Source organism: Pinus tabuliformis, chromosome 8 (genome assembly GCF_031772625.1).
Source record: "Pinus tabuliformis cultivar Carrire ecotype Pingquan chromosome 8, CPIR1, whole genome shotgun sequence".
In the NCBI taxonomy this organism is placed as follows: domain Eukaryota; kingdom Viridiplantae; phylum Streptophyta; class Pinopsida; order Pinales; family Pinaceae; genus Pinus; species Pinus tabuliformis.
The window spans coordinates 1,121,549,234-1,121,570,159 of record NC_142294.1 but is presented as its reverse complement, the minus strand read 5'-3'; the positions used below and the strand labels follow the sequence as shown (position 1 = coordinate 1,121,570,159).

The following is a 20,926-nucleotide window of genomic DNA, read 5'->3' as shown; positions in this document are numbered from 1 at the left end:
TCATATTAAAAACCAATCTTAAAAAAAATCTAAATAAATTTTCACAGTAGTCAATCTTGATTTTTTCAATTCAAGATCCCGAAGACAACACCAGGCTGTACCGTGAGATTAAACAACTGACCGCCACGACAAGTCACTTTCATTGATCTAAGAATTTGTTAGTCTCGCCTTCCCGCCCATATATAGACAAATGGGCGGTTCTAACATTCTTCACGCAACCTCACCTCTCCTCTCCTCTCCTGTTGTGTTGTATTTTGGGCTCTCAGGAATCAAATCGATTTTGATGGTTTGAAGATTGATAATAACTTTTGTTTCATCATGGAAAATATGAAGGGTAATAGTATATATTTGGGAATAATGACAATGGTTGTGTTAGGCATCTGTGGCCATGCGAGAGGGCAAGATTCAAGCACTAATACGTTGTGCATAAGCACCCTCCTGGCGTGTGTGGGTTATCTGAACACCACGGGGATACCCCCAAGTTCATGCTGCAATCCACTGGTGAATTTGTGCAATACTAACAAAGCGTGCCTGTGTGGCTGGTTGGACAATACCGGATTCGCTAACATCAGCATCACTCAGGCCATGAAGCTCCCTGTCAGATGCAGTACCAATGGCATCGCCACTGATTGCTCCGATTGTACAATTCTGAGTACAATTCTTATTCTTTTGTTCTTGATGGTATATTTTAGAAATATTTTTGAATATAATGTGAATTTATTTTTAAATATAATGTGTTATTTTTGGTGAGTGGAAACAACACCATACCCTTGAAATTTAAAACATGTTCCTTTGACGTTATTACTTTTAATTTCATGTTTTTTTTCCAAAAAATTAGGGACTAAGTGAATAAAAATAATTGAACCAGTGATTTTTTCAGTTTTAAGTTTGAAGAAAGGAAAAAATGTCATATTTGATTCATAATCACTTCAATTAACTTCAGAAATTTTCATTTAAATTGACTTAGTTTATTTTTTATTTTTTTGATAAGCATTAAATGAATACAAAGGCACTTGGATTTGAATATGATATATGACAATATTGTTGGCATGCAGGATCTCCTCCTCCTCCCCCTCCCTCCAACAGCGGTGAAATAGCAGCATCTTCAACTCTTTTTGAAGTATTGCCTCTACTAGCTCTTCTTCTGCTTGGAGTGGTTGCCCAAGTATAGCAGTAACAGTTTCAGTTTTTTCGTTCAAGTACACCAGTAGGAGTTTCAGACTATAAATTCCTCTGTATACCAGTAGCAGTTTCAGACTATAAAATCCTCTATTTCAAAGGGGAGTTTTACTTGGCTTCTGTGAGCACCACAACTGCGATTCATTGTCTTCTCTTCATTTTCGCAGGTTCGGTGATGGTCTTCAATCGAATTGAACCATTGAAACTATAGAGTTTCTAGTTTTAACTTATGGTTTTATATTAAATGTTTTAGTATACAAAGGTTGGTGTTAGGGAATTTTTAAATATGGTAAGGTTGAAGTTAATATAATAAAAAAATGGTTTTAAAATGGTTGGGTTTTAGGTTTAAAGTTTTATGGTAAATAGTGAACTTTTGTGAATATTATGTATATATTAGGTATATATGTTATTAATCTTTTTATGTTTATTTAATTTTGTTATGTCTATTTGTTATTTTATTTTCAAGCATATAAAAATAATGAAAATTTCTTTTTATTTATTTTTAAAAAACCATGTTATAAAGTAATTTAGAGATTTGCTCAAATATGATCAAAGGTATTCATTTATTATTTGTGCAAAAGTCTTCGATTTATTAAGCTCTTTGTTTACTAAATATTTAGTTGATTAATACTATAATTAATATTAAGTATCTATAATTTACTCTCCAAGGCATAACTAATTTTGTCTTCCAAGACAAGTTCAATATTGATTACTCAATATTTACATGACTTCCACTTGGTATAGAGTCATTGTACATTTGAAGAGACCTTTCTTGGGCTTTTAGTTCATGTAAAAAGGTTTTCTATCAAGTAAAATACGAATTATGTGTCATCCACATCGTGTCGGCCTAAGGAAGATCAAGTCGGCCTAAAGGCCCCCTTTCGACCTACAAGAAGGCTATATATAGAAGGAAGTTGAAGTCATTTGAAGCATTCACTCTCTCAAGCAATTTAATATCTTCTGGGAAGTGCTGCCAGAAGGAGGAAATCAGTGCAAGTTTGGGGGAGTCTCTAGAGAAGAGGAAAATCAAACTTTTGGTGGCTCTCTCTCTCTCTCTGTTTTGTGGTCTGGTTTAGGAGATCGAACTCTCCTAGGGTTTTGCTGCTGTCGAAAGTTGCATGTTGTTGGGATCTGCTACATAGTCAAAGTTGCTGGAAAGGGTCGAAGATCTTGGAGGCTGACATGGTGTGGAGGGAAAGTCCAGTCTTGGTCTAGGGTGAAGAGTCTCAAAGAATACTATTGAATGGAAGAATTACTTTGACTGGGTTTTTCCCTCAAGGGGGTTTTTTCCCTAGCATGTGCCTATATCTTTTTTCTTTTGTTTTGTGATCTTCATGTATGTATAATTTCTTGATTAAAGACAAGATAATTGATCTAGGATACTTTCGCTTATAGATGTATGGAAAAAATAACATGTGAAAATTGCAACTTAACGCAGAATTTTAATGTGCACACAAGAAAAGAAGAAGAAACACACGAAAGCATGATAAGAAGACACCAAGACTTGATAACAGAGTTTGTCCAACTCGGACTACGTCTCTGGGCCCTGCTCGATCAATGGGGAGGCCTTCATATATTAAATGGCATGAAAAGAAGAGAATACAATCATCAGTACATCAAAAGATGCTTATACCTCCATTCTGGACAATGGCTGTGAAATGGAGACCTCAGAGGAGAAATGGAAAACACCAATGCGTCTGTGGTGTTGAGAGGCGCTGAAAACATATAAAACTTTTCCAAATAAGACAAAATGCACTATCAGCCACCTGAAAGCTCTCCTGCCTCGAACAACGTGCTGAAAATCCTCTCCTGCTTTCTTCATACATCGGGCTTTTATAATGTCGGATTTGTTACAAAGGTAGCTTGAAAATTGGAGTTGCTTTGGTTATAATAGAGGTCGTTTAGATAGAAGGGTCGGCGGGCACAACAACCCTTTAAAATATCATTTTTATCGTTTTAAGAACAATAATACAAAAACTCGTCAAACACTAATAATTCCAACCAAAACCTTAAGAACAAGATCTCAAAGTTTATCAAATCGGGCTCATAGACCCATCGAGTCTGGCCCATATCGCAATCAGTGCATTGCTCTGTCAATAGTCCCGTTAGCGGAGATTGTTGATCGCTGATATTGGCATCGGTGTATCGCATCGGCCTGGGGTCCTGGTCTTTGGTTCTTCCGATCGTCGATCGGCCGATTACTCTGATCGTCGATTGCAATCGCAACTCGTCTCTGCTCGGTTCTGATATCACACATCGCAGGCCCCCGACTCTAATTAATCGGAGATCACTAATCGAGGGTTCCGCTGTGCCTGCCTTAAGTCCGCCCCTTTGCCTTCTCCGATTGCGATTTGCCTTCTGAAGGCTTTAAGCCCATTTTTAAGAGAAAATGCCTCATTTCCAAAGGAACTAAGGCAAACTCTTTCTGCTACAATTCCACCATCCGGACTCGGATTGAAGTGCCATTCACACCATTAGAATCAGGGCAACGAGTACTTCAATATGATGTTAGGATACTTACTTTTCTGCCACTTTAAATTTTGAGATTTTCCATGCCACTTTATCTAAAGATCCACCTGGATCAATCCTCCCCATTAAGGAGCTTTTGGACCGCCAAAAGCTTTCATTAGTCCATTGGCAAGTGAGGGAATTGTTCCCTCACCCTTTCCTTCTCCAACCATTTGGCCTTGCTTGAGTGCATTCCCTTGAAACCAACTCAAAGGTATTCCACATCTCCTCGCCGTGAAGTCCTGGTCCTTCTGTCAAGGATGATGTCTTCAGGTAACTCATCGAGATATTCTAGAGAAAAATCATCAACTATAGGAACTCTGCCCATCTCATCGGTGTCCATGATCAATGGAGGTTCATACAGCTTTAGGTTCTCTACATTCACTACTGAGTACATCTGCATATATATCGGCAAATCAAGATGAAAGGCATTGTTTCCAATCTTCTCCAATATGATGAATGGACCATACCGGATGGGTCGCAACTTCTTCCCTTCTCCCTTCATCATGTCCTTGCTGATGTGGAAGCACACTTTGTTGCCCACTTGGAATTGATGGTCGAATCGGTGTTTTTCATGTCGAGCCTTGTAACGGGCTTGACTTTTCTCCAATTGCTCTTGTACTGCTTGGTGAATCAATTGGATTCATTGAATGAACTGCTGAGCTTTGTCCCTATCATTACGTCCACTAGAGCCATCTTCCCTTCCAAAGACCATATCAAAAGGGCCCTTTGGAAGGTAACCAAAGCATGTCTCAAATGGTGAACGCTGCATAGATGAATGCACTGCTCAGTTGTAGGGATGTTGTACGTATGGGAGATGTTCATCCCACAACTTGGGATGTTTCCCACAATAGCTCGTAGCAAGTGTACCACGGTACGGTTGGAAACCTCTGGTGTTCGTCAATCTGTGGATGGAATGTCGTGCTTCTTTTCAATTTGGTGTCCATCATCTTCCATAAACTGGTCCAAAAATCTCCGAGAAAGTGAGAGTCCCGATGACTAACACAATTGATGTGGGCAGCCCAAAATGGACCCAAACATGCTGAAAGAAAAGAGAAGCAGTGTGCTCTGTAGTGATCTGCTTTTTACAAGGCATAAGAATACACATCTTGCTAAAACGGTCAACGACAACATACAATAGTCGTGACTCTTTCTGGATAAAGGCAAACCTCCTACAAAGTCCATTGACACACTTTCCCATGGACGACTCGGAATATGGAGTGGTGTGTAGAGCCCAAGTTTTCTATTAGAGGGCTTTGAAACAAAACACATCACACAACCCTTTATATAGCGAGTCATAGTGTTTTTCATATGAGGCCAAAAACAAAATCTTTGCACATGACATAAAGTCTTTTCGACATCAAAGTGTCTAGACACAAGAGAGGTGTGGGCCTCTCGAATTACATGTACTCTTTCCCTTGTGGGAATACACAATTTACCAAGGTGATACAACAGTTTCCCCTGCAAGTGATAGTTGTCCACCTGTGAACCATGGGTTAGTTTTGCATAAATCTCCTTAAAGTCATCATCGTTAGCATATTGTTCAGCATAACTCTCAAAAGACAATGAAGCATTATGCAAAATAACAGAAGCAGAAATAGGAGGGCGAGATAGCATATCGACCACTTTATTGCTAGTGCCCTTCTTATACTTTATTACTAGATGAAACTGTTGAAGAAAACCCATCCACCTGAAATGATGAGATAGTTGCAACTTGGTTTGTGACTGAAGGTACTGCAAGGGTTGATGATCCGTATGGATGATGGTCTTATTACCGATCAGGTAATGTTTCCACTTTTTCACACTCTGCACCAAGGCATAAAGCTCCTTGTCATAAGTGGGATAGTTCATCACAGCTTGAGAAAACTTCTTAGAATGGTAACAAATCGGCTTCTTTTACTACATCAATACAACTCCAATGGCATAACCGCTGGCATCGGTTTCGATCTCGAATGGCTGTTGGAGATCGGGTAAGGCTAAGATTGGCGTGGTGTGGATCTTTTTCTTCAATGTTTCGAAGGACTTCTGCTATCTTCCTCCCCATTAGAAGACCTGTTTCACACTTGCCAATGTGTGCAGAGGTGCTGCAATAACAGATAAATTAGTAATAAATCTCCTCTAATACTGGACTGCACCTAAAAAGCTGCAGACCTCGGTTACACTAGTAGGCTTAGGCCAATTTACAATTGCTTCAATTTAGAGGGATCAATTTGTAACTACCCATGACCAAAAATATGACCTAGGTAACCCAAAGAGGCTTTCCCAAACTCACACTTTGACAATTTTACAAAGAGTTTTTCTTTTTTTTCAGTACATCAAGCACTTTTTTCACATGACGCACATGTTCATTCCAACTTTTACTAAATACAAGTATATCATCTAAATATACAAGAACAAATTCATCAATGAAAGGTCGAAAGAGATCATTCATGACCCTCATAAAAGTGGCTGGAGCGTTGCAAAGTCCGAATGGCATCACCATCCATTCGAACAACCCCTGTTTGGTCTTGAAGGCGGTTTTCCACACGTCCTGCTTTGCAATTTGGACCTGGTGATAACCACTGCACAAATCCAATTTGGTGAAATAAACAACAGTCTTTAACTGATCTAATAAATCATCTATGCATGGAAGAGGGTAGCGACTTTTCACCGTAATTTTTTTTAGCACGCGGTAATCCACGCACATCCTCCATGTGCTGTCTTTCTTTGGCACTAAGACAATCGGTGAACCACACAGAGAAGTGCTCGGCCTGATGACCCCTTGGTCCAGCAATTCCTGCACCTGTTTCTTGATTTCCTCCATCTCAATGGTTGACATCCTGTACATGCCAATATTTGGTAAAGGAGCATCATGCTGCAAATGGATCTCATGTTAGATTTCCCTCTTCAGAGGTAATCCCTTCGGTTCCTGAAACAACTCATCATAATTATAAATTAGTTTAGATAATTCCCGTTTATGTCCCTGATCACAACCTTGGAAAGCATCAGCTAGTTCTACCTCTTTTTCCCTTACAACCATCAACATGCAACCCTTATTGGAATTCACCAGCCTTTTCATTTGTCCAGCGCTTACAAGGCTGGCATTGATTTTATTTTGATGAGCCCTTACTATATATTCTACCCCATCTTTTGTGATTTGGTATTTGTTTTCATGACGGAAAAAGACTGCCTTTCTATCATACAGATATGAGCTCCCTAATACCATGCCACAGATATCCAATGGTATTACATCCAGTTCTACTTCATCCAATAGCTTAGAAGCGATCACAAATTTGACTCTACACTACTTGGTTACATTCAGTTTTGCTTTATCATGTATCCATCCAAGCGGGTAAGGTTTCGGATGTGGTTTTGTTTCTAAGCCAAGTTTCTTTACAAGGAATTCTGCAATTAAGTTTGCTTGGGATCCAGTATCAAACAGAGTTTCAACTTTGGTATGATTTACAACAACTCTGATATGAAACAGTTCAATTCTCTTTCGGTCATTAGGAAGGGACTCATTTATAGGACTAGTGCCTTCATGCAATTCAGAATTAACATGAGGTGTAAGAGTGCCTTTTATTCCCGTTGCTGTGATCAACGCTTCATCTCCTGAATTCGATCCAAGGTCTTGCTGCGCAGTTGCCACTGTCTTTTGCTTCCCTTTTCCTCCATATTTATTTGGATGCTGTTTCCAACAGTGATCGTCATCGTGGCCTTCCATTTTGCAGTGATTGCAATATGACCTTTCTCCTTCTTTGGCTGTTGTCGTCTTCTTCTCCTTTCCTTTCCATTTCGCTTTGGATTTGTCATTGGGAGGTTTGAATGGTGGTTTTCTGGAATGATCATCTCTTTCATTTTTGCCCCTGTTCTCAATATGAATTGCCTTTACGTTGGCTGCATCAATAGTGGTTGGTTCAAACAACAATAATGAATTCCTAATGTAGCTATGCAATGAGCCAATATACTTAGTTACAACTTCAGGTGTATCAAGTGCAATACCCAAATTCAGTGCTTGCTTTCTAAACTCCTCTATAAAACTCTGAACATCCTGACCTTTGCCTTGCCTTAAATATTACCAATTCATTAAAGATTTTTGCTTGTATCCAAAGGGATAAAAATATTCCTTTAACACAGAAATAAATTCAGGCCATGAGGAAAAGAGGTTACCCACATTCTTACTACGCTACAATTTTCTCTCCCACCAAATGAGAGCAGTGTTGCTCAGCCGTAGAGAGGCCAGCTGAATCTTTGCCTCATCCTCCACGATTTGTTGAATCCTGCAGTAGACCTCAATTTGCCTAATCCAATTATTAAGCTTCTCTGTGTTACTTTCACCATTAAACATGGGAAGATAAAATTTAACATCTAATTTAAAGAAAGGTTTCTTAGATGCATCCTTTGAATTTCTACGATTATGGTGGTGAGAGGAAGGAGAACCTTCACTCCCGGAAGGAGAAGGAGGGGGTTCTTCTCCACCATTCCCATGTGTTGAACCTTATCCTTCTGGGTTTCTCTCCTCGGATTTCTCCAGCCTTAAAACCAACTGACTAATATTCTCTGCCATTGAATAGAAGGTCTTGCAGAAATTGTGCTCCTCTTCAAGATGAGCATCATATTCTGCCATGTTTCTCCTTCGATGTGCACCCCCTACTTTGGGATCGAAAGGCTCTAATTCCCCTTCGCCTCTTTAGAGTCTGTCTCTTGTTAGCATACAAACATGCAATTCACATCTCAAAAGACCTGCTCTGATACCACTTGATCCAGAATACTTTCACTTATAGATGTATGGAAAGAATCACATGTGAAAATTGCAGCTTAACATGGAATTTCAATGTGTACACAAGAAAAGTAGAAGAAACACACGAAAGCATGACAAGAAGACACCAAGACTTGATAACAAATTTCATCCAACTCCAACTACGTATCCGAGCCCTGCTCGATCAATGAGGAGGCTTTCATATATTAAATGGCATGAAACGAAGAGAATACAATCATTAGTACATCAAATGAGGCTTATACCTCCATTCTGGACAATGGTTGTGAAATGGAGACCTCAGATGGAGAAATGGATAGCACCAATGCATTCGTGGTGTTGAGAGGGGTTGAAAACATATAAAACTTGTCCAAATCAGACAAAATGCACTATCAGCCACCTGAAAGCACTCCTGCCTCAAACAACATGCTGAAAATCCTCCCCTGCTTTCTTCATACATCGGGCTTTTATAATGTCGGATTTGTTACAAAGGCCGCTTGAAAATAAAAGTTTCTTTGGTTATAACAGAGGCCATTTAGATAGAAGGGTCAGCGGGCACAACAACCCTTTAAAATAGCCTTTTTATTGTTTTAAAAACGATAATACAAAAACCCGTCAAACACTAATAATTCTAACCAAAACCTTAAGAACCGGATCTCAAAGCTTATCAAATTGGTCTCATAGAACCATCGAGTCTGACCCCATATCACAATTGGCGCATCACTTTGTCAATAGTCCCATTAGCGGGGATTGTCGATCGTCGATCGTTGACCTACCGATTGCCGATATCGACGTCGGCGTATTGCATCGGCTCAGGGTCCTGGTCTTTGGTTCTTCCAATTGCTCCGATCGTCGATCGCAATCACAACTCGACTCTGCTCAGTTCTGATATCACACATCACAGGCCCTTGACTCCGATTAATCGAAGATCACTGATTGGGGGTTCCGTTGCACTTGCCTTACGTCCGCCCCTTTGCCTTCTCTGATTACGATTTGCCTTCTAAAGGATTTAAGCCCATTTTTAAGAGAAAATGCCTCATTTTCAAAGGAACTAAGGCAAACTCTTTTTGCCACAATTCCACCATCCGGACTCGGATTGGAGTGTCGTTCGCACCGTTGGAACCAGGGTGACAAGTACTTCAATCTGATGTCAGGATACTTACTTTTTCGCCACTTTAAATTTTGAGATTTTCCATGCCACATTATCTGAAGATCCACCTGGATCAATAATAAAAAAGTAAAAGAAGCCAACACACTCACAAGTAATTATCAATAAAGGAGAATCAAACCCTAATATAATATCTTTGATTTTCCAACATGGTATCAGAGCTAAGGTCAAGAGAAGTCGAAGATCACTTTGTTGGCATGGATTCTCCCTCTATGGCGAACTACATAAGATTGGGTTTAAACTCTGTTGGAAGTTGGATCAAGAAGATCATCTACTACCTCTTCAATAAAGTCAAGAGTCATGGATTCTTGGCCGCCCTTACAGGATCTCTTACTGATGATAATGCATGGATCATTAATAGTGGAGCATCAAGCCATATGATAGATGAAAGTAGGCAACTTCACACACGATCAAAGGAGTCATCCTCCCATGCAGTGGAATTGGGTGACAACAAAAGCTATGATGTTAGAGGCCTGGGATCTACATCATTAAAGATAAAAAATGGATCGGAGATGCATGTCAACAACATTCTCTATGTTCCAGGTTTGAAAAAGAATTTACTTTCTATTTCTTGTTTAGAAGATAATGGGGAAATAATTTCTTTTGTTGATGGAAAAGTATTGGTTTGGGGAAAGAACTCTAGTATTGACAAAGCTAGGGTTATTGGAGTTCGTGAAGGAAGTATTTTCCGGGTTATCACTCCATCTCCTCAAGCTTTTGTTCATATTGAAATAAGTCCCATTGAACTATGGCATCGAAGGTATGGCCATCTTCATTATAGGGTCATCCCTACTCTTAGTCAATTGGTTAATCGCATTCATGATATGAAGCTATACCATGAAGGTGTATGGAAGGGATGTTCTTTGGGGAAGCATACTAGAAATCCATTTCTTCATAGTGAATCTAGATCTAAAGAAATATTAGTTCTCATCCATTTCGATGTATGCGAGCTTGTTAGGATTCCAAGAAACTCTCCTAGGTTGTAGCTCGGAGATGCCTGGTAACATATAAATTCAACTTATTGTTGCAATGGATGAATGGAAGGAGTGATGCTTGTTCAAGCCAGATAACCAATTCTACTTTGTTTCACTCTAGACATGCATGAACACCCCCAGACTACAAGGCTTTAGACCACCAACTACTCACAGTTCAGAGATTGGGTGAATATGGAGAATACTGACCACACCAGCAGATGCACAAGACCATGTGATGGCCGGCTACAACCAATAAAGAAGTTTGCAAATCTAATCTACTAATGCGAAGACAGGATGACAACTCTCCTGCATTAAATAGAAAGAAACTTGGACCACCTATTCAATGATGCATACAAGATTTTAACACAGAGATAGGATGATAGCTATTCTAATGCTAAACATCAAGAGCTCAAGAATACAACAAATCAGGCACAGCTTGGAACAGAAGAAAAGTGGAAAGTGAGCAGTTAATAGCAAAAGAAGCTTGTATTAGCTGAAAATGAAGACAAGACGCTACAAGTGTCAAAATATCTACAGTCTCCAGAAGTTGAACCTTACATCAAAATGCCAACCATCAACCCTGATTACATCTTGTTTCTGAGTATTTATAGATTTTACATTACACGGCCCTTGGGCCATTTGGCATGGAGGGGTCATAATTGACCACCAACTACATTTAATTGCTTGATGGAGTCTTTGACTACATTTGTTTGCTGCAGTGGATAAATCCGATCTTCTCAGGTGTTGTGCTGTCCTCTTAGGTAGCTGGAGTGCTCGTACCAGTGAGAAGCCACAAGGTTGTGCTCTATCCTTTTTCTCTTTGGCCATACTGTCTGTTTAAACATGGTTGTTGAGGCTTTACTGCGACTGGTACTGATAGGCTAGTCTCCTTCCTCCTTCGGGCCAACAGAGTGGTCAAAGGACGTGGAGTGCATGGGCAAGTGGACGATTGAGATGATAGGGGAGGATGACTGTTGGATCGGGAGAATAGACAACGGAGATGGCTCGGCGGAGGGTATCGGACGAGGTGGGAGCGGGGTGAATGAGGGCCGTTGGATCTTGGGCGGACAGATCGAACGGTGATTGGGCGATGAAGTTGTGCGGGCGTTAACAGGCGAGAGCGGTTTGGATGGGCGGTAACGGTATTGATTGCACTTTTTTTGGGCGTAGAGCGGTAAAAGGACGTGGGTGTGCGATTCCACTCAATGATCGACACGTAGCGGTAGATGAGAGAGAAAAACCGCTCTCATTGCATGCTAAGGTTCGATCAGGTTACAGGCGCAGGGAGAGTGAATGCCATTGGATCTCAGTGGAGATGATTTGACAATGGGGATTTGATCGTGCAGGTTGCTTTATTGGGCGCGATGGAAACCGTTGGATCAGCAGGAGGAAATCAACAACTGATATTAAGAGAAGGGTTTATGAGTGCGCAGGGTTATAAGGATGAGGTTCTATGGTGGTTTTGAGGCCTTTGTGCTTGGGGCTTAAAGTAAAAAGGGTTTATATCAGGTTTAGAGGAAAAAACTGAGGGAAGGGAGGTAAAGGAGAACAAGCAGAGTAAAGGAAAAAGGGGAAAATGACCAATATGAGCTTCCTTTTGAGCAGATCAAGCTCATCTCTGACCTTTGAACACCCATGTTATAGTAGAGCTAACATTGGCTCCTTCTGGGGATGAGATCCTCCCTGTGAGGTCTCAAGAACTGTAGACCAATGCCTTTCCTACAAAATAAGATCAAAAACATTGCCTAGTGTTCCATTGGGCATGGAGTCTAATTAAGTCTACACTAAAACCTGATAAAATAACATATTTACAACATTAGGGCTTGAAGACCTTAAACAACATAAATTTTCAAAAACCGTCCATTAACTAGGCCATCAAAAACTGTCTCTCCTTCCACACTTTGCAGCATGAAAGTATTGTTCCTCTGGATCTGAGTGATGACAAAAGGTTCGGTCCACAGAGCATCAAACTTCCCATGATTGCCTTTCTTTTCCTTCAAAGAATCCTATTTAAGAACCAAGTCTCCGAGTTGAAAATTGTCTATCTTTGCCTTTCTATCGAAGGCTTCCTTGATTCTCTTTTGATGTGTTGCAGACTTTTCAACCAACTGATCTCTGATTTGATGCACCTTTGCCAAGTCACTAATCCTCCTCGCCATGTCATCCTCCTCATTCTGCTCTTCCTATAATAATTTTGCCACAGGGAGGATTAAGTGGATAGGGAAAACGGCCTTAGTGCCATAAACCAGCTTGAATGGAGAATTCCCTGTGGATTTCTTGGTGGTGACCCTATCAGCCCACAATGCATACTTCAGCTTGGAATCCCAGTTCCTCTTATTGTCTTCCAACAGCTTCTTGATTATCCTTATTAGGCTCTTGTTGGAAGATTCTGCTAGGCCATTGCCTTGAGGGTAATATGAGGTGGAATGAACTAGTTTAATGCCCATTGAGTCACACATGTCCACCAACTCTTTTGCCCTGAAGGCTGCTGCATTGTCTGTAACCAATTTGTGTGGGCAGCCAAACCTGGTGAAAATATTTTCTGTCAAGAATTTCATGACCACGTGATGATCAGCTTTCCTAGTAGGGATGGCCTCAATCCACTTAGTGAAGTAGTCAGTGGCTACTAAGATCCATCTGTGCTGGCCACTGGAATGTGGATTAGTTTCTCCTATGAAATCCAAACCCCAATGTTGAAAAGGACAACTGGCATGTATTGGCTTTAAGGGCAAGGATTTCAACTGTTGTTTTCCTTCAAACCTCTAGCACCTGTCACAAGATTTAACAAATGAAAAGACATCAGAAAACAAGGTGGGCCAATAATACCCAGCTCTGAGAATCTTGTGGGCAGAATTTTTCCAATAGTGATGTCCTCCACATATGTTGGAATGAAACTGGTGCATGACATCCATGGATTGTTCTTTGTCTGGACACCTTAAAAGGATTCCAGATGGATCCCTCCAATACAAAAATCCTTCATGAATGCAATACTTGGTTGCTCTGAGCTTAATAGTCTTGGCTTGGCTTGAACTTGGCTTGAACTCAGTAAAAATTGAGCTATTGTAGAATACCATTCACAAGAAGCTAGATTTTCTGCTAATGACTGGTTTTGCCATGATGCAACTATTTCTTATGTTTGTCCATCTTCTGAAATTGTGCTTATAAGATTTATGTCCAGCATCCTACAATTTTCTTCAGCCATCAGTTTGGCAAGGCCCTGACCTCTGACAAGCTTGGTGGGCTTCAGCTCTATGTTGAATTCAATCAGCTTTGCAATCCATTTAGCCCTTCCATCAACATCTGGCTGTGTTAGGACATCTTTTACTGAAGCAGAGGACACATATGCAATTGCCTTGGAGTGTAGAATGTATATCTTGAAAGCTTTCAAGGATTTGATAAGAGCATAGGCCTGTTTTTCTATAATGTCATACCTCATTTCAGCATCCCTTAAGGTTTTGCTGAATAATGCCACTGGATGCTCTAAACCTTCATCATCTTTCTGCAATAGAACTGCTGCAAGGGTGTCACCAGAGGCAAATGAAAATATATGGAACTCCTTGCTATAGTCTGTACTAATCAAAGTGGGAGCTTCCATAATGGCTCTTTTTATGGCTTCAAATGATCTTCTCGCTGCATCAGTCCATTTGATTTCTGACCCCTTTTTCAGCATGGAGGTGATGTGTTTCACAAGTTCTGCAAAATTAGGAATAAACCTCCTTACAAAATTTATTTTTCCCAGAAAGGACTGGATGTCCTTCTTTGATCTTGGGACAGACAAGGTCTGTATTGCTTTCACTCTTTCGGGGTCAATTTTGACACCTGCAGTGGAAACAATGTGTCCTAACAGCTTGCCCTCTTCTAAAGCAAACTGTGACTTTTTAGGATTGACTGATATCCCAAACCTTCTACACTTTAGAAACACTTTCTTCAGGTGCTGCAAATGATCTTGATGGCTGCTAGAGTATACTGTTATATCATCTAGGTAGACCAGGACAAACTTGTCCTTCTCCCCTACAAATGCTATATCCATAGCTCTCTGAAAGGTGGCTCCAGCATTCATCAGCCCAAAAGGCATCTTAGAGTACATGAAAGTGCCCCAAGGAGTGGTGAAGGCAGTATTTTCTTGGTCATCTGGATGCATAACAACTTGGTTATACTCTGAAAATCCATCCAGGAAAGACATCACTTTGGCTCCTGAGACTTTTTGTAACAAATGCTCCATCTTGGGCAGAGGATAATTGTCTTTCTTAGAGCATTTGTTCAGGTTCCTGAAATCAACGCACAGCCTGATTTCTCCACTTTTCTTCCTCACCACTACCAGGTTGGCTACCCATTTTGAATATCTCAGAGGAACTATGATTTTGGCAGCCAACAACTTCTTGATTTCTTTTTCAATCAAAGGAAGGAGTAGAGGGTTAATGGGTCTCAGTTTCTGCTTGAAAGGAATGATGTATTTTTCTAAAGGGATCTTATGTTGGATGATATTTTTATCATAAGTTTTGAGGTCACTGTATTCCCAGGCAAAGACATCAGCGAATTGCTTCATTAGGGTGCAATATTCAGCAGTTTGGGCAACAGACAAATGGGTGGACAGATTTATATATTTTGGATGATCTGGACTCCCTATATTGTGCCTATGGACTGCAGACTAATATTCTTTTTTGGCAGCCTTATAAGGCACATAATTATGGTCAAATAGCTTTTCTAGAGGCACTAGCCCTCTAGGTATATGATTGCTAGGCAGCTGTACAATTTTGTCATGGCCAATTTTGTTCTTAAGCTAGGGCAGGGGACATTCCTCCAAGGCTTCATTCTCTTGGTCAATTTGCATTTCAGAGAATTCATCAATGACTTGCAGAAACCTATTCACTTCATCATTGTCCTCAAAAACTTTCCAGTGTTGGACATTATCAGGCAACGATGGTCTATATTGTATTTGGACTTCATAAACCAATCTTGGGGGCATGGGAGGGATGAACATGCTAGCAGACACAACAAGGGAATCAGCAAGCTGATTTTTTACTCTAGGAATGTATGAGATACAAAAACTATCAAAAGAATCTTTGAGTCTCCATACCTCATCTCTTTATTCTTTTAGCCTTGGGTGCCTTGCTTGGAACGTTTTGTTCACTTGTTGAATGATGAGATCAGCATCTCCAAACACCTTTATGTCTCTGATTCCTCTACCTTTGACGGCATTTAAACCTAATATCAGAGCCTCATACTCTGCTATATTATTGGTGGCCTGGAAAGTCAACTTAAAAGACAGATGTTTGCTTTCTTGCTTTGGAGATACCAGCACCACTCCTGCTCTTGCAGTTTTCCTTGAGCATGCTCCATCATAGAACACATCCCAAACCTGATTTCCTTGCTCTTCCATGGCCTAGCCTACTGGTTTCTTGAGCTGCACTGAGGCCTTCTAGGATTCTTTGATTTGGAGAATACAAGCTCCAAAATTAGTGTCTACAGCATAGATAGGATGATTAGTGGGATTCTTCTCATCACTGACGATATAGGCCAGCTGGGCTTCCCTGTACAGTCTTCTTCTTTCTCCTCCAAAAACTGGGATAGTGGCATAAGATAAATCATTTTGTAATGTCCCGCCCAGCCTTTTAATCCATCCTCTGGACAGCAGCATGCCAAACTTAGGGGGGACATCTGCTACCACAATATCCATCATCACGCTCTTCATGGGTAGCTGAGTTAGGGTGATAGCCAAGTCTTTGATTAATCCTAGACATTTGACCTTCCTTGAATCAAAGGAGAACAAATCATGATAAGGTCTTGTGGTATCAAGGCCTAACTCTTCCATGACAGCTTTGGGAATCAGATTATGGCTGGCTCCTGTGTCCAGTAGACAGTTGTGGAGGGTCTTTTCATGAATGGTCAAGGAGACATAGAATGATGGGGAGCTACTATATGAGGGTTCAGTCATTGGGCTAAGCACAACTGTAGGCTTATCATCTTGTAAATTCACGTAGTCGTTGGAGGTTTGTGTGACTTTCAACTCAAGGGCATCAAGGATAGGCCTTCTAAAGACTTTACTCTTTGCAAGTTCTATCAGAGGGACAAATATTTTTAACTTCTGAACTTCTCATTCAAAACTGAAAGGGGAAGGGAACTTGTCAGGGTCTCTTACCTCTTGAGCTGGTGCTTTGAGAATGACTGGATCAACTGCTAGCTTTTTCTGCTTGTTGCTCTGCTGCTCTATGGGGACAACAGTTCTCTGGGCAGGGCTTTCTTTGACATTGTTTGTTTTTGACCTCAAATTATATCTTTGCTGATCTTCAGTCTGTAGAACAACTTCTCTGTCCCACTCTTGGCTGGTCTGGTCTTTGAGTAATGACTCTTCATAAGCAGCCAATGTCAAAAAGGCAGCACTGCCTTTGTCTTCCATACAATGAATCTCATCCTCTTCATCAAACTGCTCCTCCTCCATGACTACATTTGGAAAGGAGCCTTAACCCTTTGTTCTTCACTAGCCTCTTCCCCCCTTTGAATGTTTTGCAACTGTTAATTTGCTCTTCTGAATGGATTCAGATTTCTAGGAGCAAATGTGCCAGGCAACCTTGCCTTCCCAGAGCTATGCTCAACCTTCAGCTTGGATATTTCAGCAGCCAATGACTCTATCATTTTAGTCATTTTGTCTATTTTAGGCTCAAAAGATGAAGAAGAGGAGGAAGCTTCACCTCTTTGCCTCCTTCTATCAGCATGAATTTTGAGTTTTTCTGCAACCATGATATTGGATTCCACCTCTAAGGTTGCATCTTGCATTTCATCTAGGGAGGCACATCTTCTTTCTCTTAATAGAAGGCAGAAATCAGAGTCCAATGCATAACATAGGTGAGTTTTGCAGAGGTGGGGGTAGGCTTTACTTCAGCTAGTATCTTGCTATACATTCGATTGAATCTCTTATTAAAATCAGGCAATGATTCCATGTTTTCTCTTTTGAGGTTGCCAAACTCAGTATGGTAGTATAGCAAGTCTTTTTTATCTCCCCCATGATTCAAAAACACATCATCTAATGCTTCAATGTCTGCTATGGACCTAGGGGTCAGCTATTTGAACCAATTTCTAGCCTCTCCATCTAGACTTTGGACAAATACTCTCATCCACACATCATCTTCACTAATATCTAAGTTATCAACATAGCTATAGAAAGACTCAAGGTGCTCTTCAACTGTTACTCCCTCTATACTAGTGAACTTAGGCATGTATTTCTGGTATTCTCCTGCAGGCATGGCATTCAAAGGAACAGGCAGGACCAGGGGTCCATACCTAGCAGCTATGATTCTCTCCATCTTAGTGGGTGCTTGTGGACCTGCCATGACTGGGATAGATGGAAGAGTACTGGCAGATTGATGGATTGTAGGGGAGGTTTTCTTTGGACTGAGATCCAAAGGGGAACTTAATGAACAAGGAGCTTTATGAATCTCTGGAAAAATTTCTTCACTAATAGTGCTAGGCTCAATATTTTCAACATGTACATGCTCAGTTATAAGCCTCTCTTGAAGAGATACATAAGATTGTTTAGGCTTACCTGATCCTGATGCTCCTTTCTGTGATGTTTGTCTTTGCTTAACAATCTTCTCAGGGACAGACACCGGGTCAGCTAGTGATTTCTGAGGATTTCTCCGAGTATGTCTCACAAACTGAGCCAGAACTGTGATGCGGAGTCGCCAAAAGGTTGGTCCTCTAGTAGAGTCGCCAGATAGATGATTACAACCAAAAATGTGTCCAGACTTTGTCTATCATCAAAGCTGGATTTTTGTCGTTCTCCCAGGGAAGCTGAGCTTCAATCTCCTCTCCCCGACAACGACGCCAATTATGTTAGGATTCCAAGAAACTCTCCTAGGTTGTAGCTCGGAGATGCCTGGTAACATATAAGTTCAACTTATTGTTGCAATGGATGAATTGAAGGAGTGATGCTTGTTCAAGCCAAATAACCACTTCTACTTTGTTTCACTCTAGACATGCGTGAACACCCCTAGACTATAAGGTTTTAGACCACCAACTACTCACAGTTCAGAGATTGGGTGAATATGGAGAATACTGACCACACCAGCAGATGCACAAGACCATGTGATGGCCGGCTGCAACCAGTAAAGAAGTCTACAAATCTAATCTACTAATGCAAAGACAGGATGACAACTCTCCTGCATTAAATAGAAAGAAACCTGGACCACCTATTCAATGATGCATACAAGATTTTAACACAGAGATAGGATGACAGCTATTCTAATGCTAAACATCAAGAGCTCAAGAATACAACAAATCAGGCACAACTTGGAACAGAAGAAAATGGAAAGTGAGTAGTTAACAGCAAAATAAGCTTGTATTAGCTGAAAATGAAGACGAGACGCTGCAAGTGTCAAAATATCTACAGTCTCCAGAAGTTGAACTTTACATCAAAATGCCAATCATCAACCCTGATTACATATTGTTTCTGGGTATTTATGGATTTTACAATACAGGGCCCTTGGACCATTTGGCATGGAGGGGTCATAATTGACCACCAACTGCATTTAACTACTTGATGGAGTCTCTTACTACGTTCGTTTGCTGCAGTGGATAAATCTGATTTGCTCAGGTGCTGTGCTGTCCACTTAGGTAGTTGGAGTGCTCGTACCAATGAGAAGCCACAGGGTTGTGCTCTGTCCTTTTTCTCTTTGGCCATATTGTTTATTTAAACATGGTTGTTGAGGCTTTACTACAACTGGTACTGACAGGCTGGTCGTCTTCCTCCTTCGGGCCAACAGAGTGGTCGAAGGACATGGAGTGCATGGGTGAATGGACAGTCGAGATGATAGGGGAGGATGACCATCGAATCGAGAGAATAGATGGTAGAGATGGCTCAGCGAAGGGTATCAAACGAGGTGGGAGCAGGGTGAACGAGGACCATTGGATCTTTGGCGGACAAATCGAACGGTGATCGAGCAATGAAGTTGCGCGGGCGTTAACAGGCGGGATCGGTTTGGATGGGCAGTAATGGTATTGTTCACACCGCTTTTGGGTGTAGAGCGGTAAAAGGATGGGGGCGTGCAATTCCACTCAGCGATCGACATGTAGTGGCGGATGAGAGAGAAAAACTGCTCTCATCGCGCGCTAACATTCGATCAGGTTACGGGCGCGGGGAGAGCAAATGCCGTTGGATCTCAGCAAAGATGATCTGACGGTGGGGATTTGATTGCGTAGGTTGCTTTATCGAGCGTGACGAAGACCATTGGATCAGCGGGAGGAAATCAACGGCTGAGATTAAGAGAAGGGTTTATGAGCATGCGGGGTTATAAGGATGAGGTTCTATGGTGGTTTTTAGGCCTTTGTGCTCAGGGCTTAAAGTAAAAGGGGTTTATATCGGGTTTAGAGGAAAAAACAGAGGGAAGGGAGGTAAAGGAGAATAAGTGGAGTAGAGGAAAAAGGGGAAAATGACCAATATGAGCTACCTTTTGAGCAGAACCAAGCAGATCAAGCTCATCTCTGACCTTTGAACACCCTTGTTATAGCAGAGCTAACAGGGCCCATGTTTGATAAGACACTTGGAGGTAATATCTACTATGTAACATTCACTGATGACCATTCAAGGAAAACATGGCTCTACCTACTCAAAACTAAAGATAGTATTTGATAAGTTCAAGGAGTTTAGGGCCGAGGTGGAAGCCCTAACTGAAAAGAAGATAAAGACTCTAAGGTCTGACAATGGTGGGGAATACACCTCTAAAGTGTTAATTGCATATTGTAAGGATGCAGGTATTAAGAGGGAGCTCATTGTTCCTACTATCCCGAACAAAATGGATTGGCTGAAAGAAAGAATAAGTCAATTGAAGACGGTAATAGAACTATGCTCCTTGATCAAGATCTACCGAATTTATTATGGGGTGAAGCAGCAATGTCTGTCGTGTACCTTCAAAATAGAAGTCCTCATAAGAGTCTTGATAATACTACACCCGAAGAAGTATTCACAGGAAAAAAGCCAAGTGTGGATCATTTCCACATATTTGGAACTCCAACATATGTCCATGTTCCAAAGGACAAGCGAAGGAAGTTGGACTTGAAAAGCATCAAGGGCATATTCATTGGTTATAGTCTTTCCTCAAAAGCTTATAGAATCTACATAAAGGAGGGAAGTTACATTGAAGTAAGAAGGGATTTCATATTTGATGAGAATCAAGCTTATAAGAAATCAAAGGGTATTCCTATTGATTCTGATGACAAAAAAGTTCTTGTATTTGAAGAAGATGAGGTTCATAAGAACTCTACTGCAAATGAAGAAGAAGAAGGACCAAGTGATCATATTCAACTAGTGGTTATCCCAACCACAAGGAAAAGGCCATATTTCTTGAGAGCTACATTAGAAGATGTTGA

The 20,926-nt window shown here is 40.9% G+C and overlaps 1 protein-coding gene across 1 annotated transcript; it reads left to right on the top strand.

Moving 5' to 3' along the window:
- Positions 1-265: 265 nt before the first annotated feature.
- Positions 266-1,398, top strand: LOC149239280 (non-specific lipid transfer protein GPI-anchored 30-like). The gene is made up of 2 exons (XM_089367108.1): positions 266-652; positions 1,056-1,398. Exons 1-2 carry the CDS (start codon positions 319-321, stop codon positions 1,169-1,171), a joined length of 450 nt encoding a protein of 149 aa, XP_089223234.1. The 5' UTR covers positions 266-318; the 3' UTR covers positions 1,172-1,398.
- The last annotated feature ends 19,528 nt before the right edge of the window (positions 1,399-20,926 follow it).